Raw genomic sequence first — 6,141 nt, 5'->3', positions numbered from 1 at the left:
TAGTCCCTATTTTTTCAAAAACTGACCGGTTCTGATTCTGATTTCCAATTTTTCAACAAGAAATCTAGACCTACTCACCCCTTCTAAATTGAGTGATCAACACAGTGTTTAAAAAATTACTTGAAATATATAAAAATGATTGGAACAAAATGATTGAAAATATGGCAAAAAATATAGGAAGATCATACATTAATTTAGCAGCGTTGACAAAACAAGCTGAACTTAAGCAAGCTAATTTTGCTCCTAAATTCACTCTCTCTGAAAAAGCACTCTATGAAAAACTTTAATCAATTAAGACATCCTTAATTATATATGAAGTCCAAATACAAACAAATCCCATCATGTTACATAGATACTGGATAAATTTGTGGAAGTAACTGATACTCAACACATAACAATAATGTACCAGGTTTCTTGCTTGGGCAACTTAAATAATTAATTAGAGACCAGTTTGTTCGATATACAACCTTTTGTATTTTGAAATAAGCCGCTACCGGTTGGCTGCTACCTGTTGGTGGTTCTCCTGCCATTCATTGGGTCCAGATGGATTTTGTTCTGCTTCTTGAGGGGATCCAAAAGGTGCCCGCTCTGTAACTCGAGACCATGATGGCTGCTGCCTTGATATTTGTGGTTGCCAGGATTGCTGTTGACCAGCCATTTCAATGGTCCTGATGTATTTTGCTCTCCTTGAGGGAATCCAAATGGTGGCTGCTGTGTCACTTGAGAAAATGGGAATCGCTGCCCCGATATTTGAGGTTGCCAGGATTGCTGCTGACCTGCCATTTGAGAGTGTCCTGTTGGACTTTGATCTGCTTCTAGAGGGGATCCAAATGGTGGCCGATGTGTCACCTGTGACCATGATGGCTGCTGCGATGATATTTGATGTTGCCAGGATTGCTGCTGACCTGCCATTTGCTGGGGTCCTGATGGAGATTGTCCTGCCATTTGAGGCATTCCATTTTGTTGTTGAGATGTTGCTTGATGGAATCCAAAAGGTTCTTGCCCTGCCATTTGATTGGATCCCAAAGGCTGCTGTCCCCACACTTGATTGGGTCCTTCAGGCTGTCGTCCACTTATCTGATTGGGTCCTAAAGGGTTTTGTCCCATGCTTTGATTGCCAACAAATGGCTGCTGTCCTGCCATTTGATTTGGTCCAAAAGACTGCTGCCCTGCCATATGATTCGATCCAAAGTGTTGTTGTCCTGCCATTCTATTGGATACTCCAAAAGGCTGCTGTCTTGACATTTGATTGGGTCCTAAAGGTTGTTCTGCCATTTGATGTGGCACAAATGGTTGCTGTCCACGCACTCGTGGTGGTCCAGTTATTCGAGGTGGTGGGTGAGAAGCAGCAAATCCCCACCTATTCATAGTTAAAATTCTCTCAATCTCCTCACCTTGTCCAACATTCCCAAAAGTCACACGTAAAAATTCTTGCAGTGCAGGTGTAACACCAATATTGTGCCTTATCATTTGATCAACTATATCCCTACTTAAGTGAAATAAGCCCTCATTGCATAGACCTCGGACAACAACATCATATATCAAGAAGTCTGGTTTAGGATCTTGCTCTCCCATTTTTGTTAAGATTGGGGCACACTCTGCAGCCTTACCTTTGTCAATGAACTCACTAAACACCCTCGTCCCAAAACTCACAACCACCCTCAATCCAGTCTCCACCATCCGACTAAATAACTGCAAAGCATCATCAACTCTCTCAACCTTCAAGTATGCATCAATCAATGTCTTAAATGATGGGACATTTGGTGTCAAAGTCTTTGAGCACAATTCAGCAAACAGTTTCTCTGCCTCCTCTAACATTCCATTCTCACAAAACCTAGCAATAATATTATTATACCCTGCAACATCCATACTGAAAGGCTTCGATTTTGGATGTGTCCCTGCCTTCTTAAATGTATCAATTGCCTCGGAAAAATTCCCAATCTTAAAACACTCATTCACCATTATATTAAACGTATCTGAATTCACTGCCTGGATATTAGGAGGCTGATGATTATCCAACATCTGCTCAAACAAAATCTGTGCTTCCACTTTCTTTCCCCACTTGAGCAAAACCTCCAAAAGGGTATTACAAGTAGCAGGAGTCATCCTAAATTTCCTATCCAACAACGACTTATATGACTCCATCGCTTCCTTCTCTTTCCCCTGCTTAAACCACCACTCCATATAAGTGGCATTCACAACTCCATCATAAACCAAACACCGCTCTCTCAATTCATCAAACAACTCATTGGCCTTCTCCAAATTCCCCAGATTCAAAAAGCCCCCTATCAAATTATTATAAACTAAAGAATCTGCGCCTTGCCCTTTATTTAACATCTCCCTCAACAAGTCCACCGCCTCCCCAATTCTCCCCAAATCAATCAACCCTTTTGTCAAATGCCTATAAGTCACAGCACTCGGACTAAATGGCGCCGTTTCAATAATCTTCCTGTAAACTTTCAAACCCTCATCTACTCTACCCTCATCACAATGTGTATTAATCAAATTATTATAAGATACAACATTGGGCACGATATCAGACTGTTCAAAGAAAAACGCAAACAATGCAACGGCGTCGTTATACCGTTTGGCACGATACATAGCTGCAATGATCGCGTTGCATGTGAACACCGTGGGGCGCGTGTTCGAAAACACGGCCTGACGAACCAGATATGAAGCCGCATCAAGGTCCCCTGCACGGATGAGAGATTGCACGCGATTGTGGAGGCTGAGGCGGGGGCCGACAAGTGCGGAGGTGGAGTCCGGGAGACGTGGTGCGTTGGGATCACGAGCCGGCGGGTGCGTCGGGTTGGGGCGAATAGCGTGGAGTGGCGGCTCGATGCGGAGTCGGCGTTTTCTGCGGCGGCGCTCTGCGGCCGCTTCCTCGGCGGAGGAGAAGCCGTAGGTGCGGGTGAGAGGAGCAGAAATGGGGCTAGGGTCAGGGTTAGGGTTGGGATTAATTAGTGGGGTAGGGGGGTCGTTAGTGAGGTTGTGGAAGTGATGGCGGTGGAGGACAGCGGGATAAAGCGACGAGAGACGGTTGTTGTGGCGGTAGAGGGAGCGGAGGAGGAGGCCGTGGAGGGGCATTTTGGGAAGTGGCAAAGAGTGCGCAACGGTTAGACCCTAGTTGAGGGAAGCGATTGGAACATTGCTTAAACCCCAGACCAGAGAGAAGTTGAAGTTTTATCAATATCAGAAAATTGTTTTTTCGGTTTGTGATTAAAAATGTACATGGGCCGAGGCCCAATTCAAAGTAAATGGGCCTTATTTTATTTTAATTAAGAAGGGAGTAAAAAATCTCTGGTTCTGCTCGGACCTGACTTCCATCAACATAATTAGTGCGTACTGATTATTATATATTAATTTTAGCACGAATACATGCATAAGCAAAGTTAGGTCACAATATTATTGAGTTTAATTCGCACAATGTCCTCCTGGACCTCCATACAGAAATCTAGTTCGCCAAGGTTGCTGAGAATCAGACAAATTTTGCAACCCAAAACAATTAGATGCAACATACTGGCATTCTGTGTTACAATATGAAGGCTTCCTACCCACGTAATTATAAGCACAGTAAGTAAGATTTGTGAAATAAGCTGCATGGTTATAGTGGCCATCAGGCATGTACCCAGTGCCCATTGGAGGGCTTATTTCTTCATTTCCTCTGTATGCCACTCCTCCCCAACCAACAACCTTGGCTCTATATTGTAGATGTGGGAACAATTCCTTTGGTAAATACCCAACCATGATATCTCTTGTTCTGAATAATATAAAATCCAGTTTTGCGTTCTTCTATCCTGTACAAATGAGAGAAAAAATATCATTGGATGGAAAAATATAAAAGCAATATCATATGTATCTATTTTGAGTATACAAATGGATATACACTTACGTGTATTATTATATGAATAAATATTATTTTATCTTTAATTCAAAATCAACTAATCATATGATGATCACGTCAAAGATATTCTCATTTGTGTCCTCCAAATAGGTATATATAATTTTACTAAAAATATAAGAGTTTGTTGTATAAAGTTTTGAAGAGATGGTAATTGTTTAGATGGATGGTTAAGTCATTGAAGTATACCTGGAAGAGCTTCATCTTTGCATCAGATATTGGTCCAACATAAGTAGAGACTGGCTCAATCTTTTGGCCTAGTGAAATCTTGGGGTCACCTTGTACAAATCCTTTACATTCCAAGTTATAGCATCCTGTTTTGTGACCTCCATCAGTCCATTCCACATGCGGATGATTAGTAACCAAAAACTCACAAATTATAAGCTAATCAAGGTAAGAGTTTAGCAATTCCCACTGAAGCTCCCTTGTAACAGTTCACCCATTCTCTCACTTTTCTGATAGATAATTAGCAATTATACATAAATGGGTTTCAATAAATTAGAAGAAAACTTACTGTCCAATATAAGTACAATGGAGGGGTAGAATCACTTTTCACCTACAAACAAATTAATGTTAGATTAAAAAGTTAATTATCTTGATAATTTGACTAGAATTAAGATAGATAAATTAATTGGGCGGTGGAAAAAAGGGAAAAAAATTACTCAAAATTGCTTTTCACAAATTAAAAAAGATTGAAAACCCACACTTACAATTTCTTTCAATATAAAAATAATTAAATTGCATATTTATTCTGAGAATTAATTACTGTACTAACCTGCATGGTTTTAACCGGAGGATTGGTGATAGCTTTCATCTCTTTTAGAACACTTGGAGAAAAACATAGCAATATCAATTGTGTTGCGAATTTGAAGATCATTGAGCCTCAAATTTTCAACCAATAATAGTTTTAAAGAATTTGGGTAGTGATTCCAAAATACTAGATGACATATTAAATATCTAAGATATATTTATTTTTAGAAAGATAAGCTCCAATTTATTATAGCATTAATTATGAAGGGAATATGCTTATAATAGGAAGAAAAATATTTCTAGGTTAACCATTTAACTATAGAAAAATCCCACCTTGATTAGCTACTTAAAACATAATTAATCTTTGTTTTTATAATAATAAATTTCTCCCATCCCACAAAGGTTTCTTTTGTTAAAAAATTACTTGACTAATATTTTAAAGATTAATTTTTGAATAATATTATGTATTCTCAAAATATGGAAACAAAATTTGGCAATACAATCACAAGATTGAACCAAGTATCCTTAAAAAAGAAAGTAACAAAGATAAAAATAGTCAACTAATCTAGACTCCCAAGTCATAATCAGTTATTTGTCCCTTTAAATTTCCTATATTTCCTCAAAACCTTAAATCTTAATAGAAAAAACAAAGTTCAATACACCATACTTGGTACACCTTCAACCTTATGTATACATAAGCTGGCTGCCCAATTACTTTCTCATCATCCAAAATCTGCTCCCCCGAAAAATGAGAACGAGTCCTTTCCACAAACTTATCTTATTGGCAATTCTTCTTGTGCCATTCTTGCTTGTCGGCAATGCCGATTCGCCTCCTACAGTAACTGTTAATATAACAAATTCTTTACCTTCAAATGAGGCGCTTAAACTTCATTGTCGTTCAAAGGAACATGATTATGGTGTAAAAGTGCTTGAAAATGAAAAGTCTTATGCTCTTAAGTTTGATCCCTCCTCTGTCAAAACAACCACAGTCTCCTGCGACTTTGTTTGGGATGAGATCATCCATGGCTACCCTATGTATGATTCAAGAAGAGATACATGCAAACAATGCAATTGGATCGTAAGACACCGTGAGGCGTATGAGGGCATTGTTCCATGTATGCAAAAAGATAATACAGCCGCTGAGCCTCATTGTTTTTACTGGGAAATTTGAGGAAATCTCTTTTTAGCTAGAAAATTTTCAATGTATATAGTTAATATGTTTTACACGCATTCCTTACAAAAAGTTGAATTAATTTGTAAATAATATGAACAATTTGGTCAGACGATATGTGTTTGAAAATGTTGGGTTCTCGCTTCGTATTACTCGATTTGAAATTTTATTTATCCAGTTTACATATCCTTTAAATTATTATTACTATTTATATTAATAATAAGCATTAATTTGTATATTAAAAATTATTTATTCACATAATAACACATTATTATTAATATATATAATTATATTGTATTATTAGTAAAACTGTGATTCA

General features: G+C 38.3%; 2 protein-coding genes across 2 annotated transcripts; one reads left to right on the top strand and one right to left on the bottom strand.

Annotated features, from left to right (window-relative positions):
• Nucleotides 1–153: 153 nt before the first annotated feature.
• On the bottom strand, nucleotides 154–3,174 carry LOC123214143 (pentatricopeptide repeat-containing protein At1g10270-like). The gene has a single exon (XM_044633881.1). The coding sequence runs from the start codon at nucleotides 3,085–3,087 to the stop codon at nucleotides 505–507; it is 2,583 nt and encodes an 860-aa protein (XP_044489816.1). The 5' UTR covers nucleotides 3,088–3,174; the 3' UTR covers nucleotides 154–504.
• Nucleotides 3,175–5,399: 2,225 nt separating this feature from the next.
• On the top strand, nucleotides 5,400–5,822 carry LOC123214333 (S-protein homolog 5-like). Its single transcript, XM_044634082.1, has one exon. The coding sequence runs from the start codon at nucleotides 5,400–5,402 to the stop codon at nucleotides 5,820–5,822; it is 423 nt and encodes a 140-aa protein (XP_044490017.1).
• Nucleotides 5,823–6,141: the final 319 nt, after the last annotated feature.

Source organism: Mangifera indica, chromosome 4 (assembly GCF_011075055.1).
Source record: "Mangifera indica cultivar Alphonso chromosome 4, CATAS_Mindica_2.1, whole genome shotgun sequence".
NCBI classification, from domain to species: domain Eukaryota; kingdom Viridiplantae; phylum Streptophyta; class Magnoliopsida; order Sapindales; family Anacardiaceae; genus Mangifera; species Mangifera indica.
Note: the sequence above shows the minus strand (reverse complement) of the source record. Positions and strands in the feature narration are given on the sequence as shown.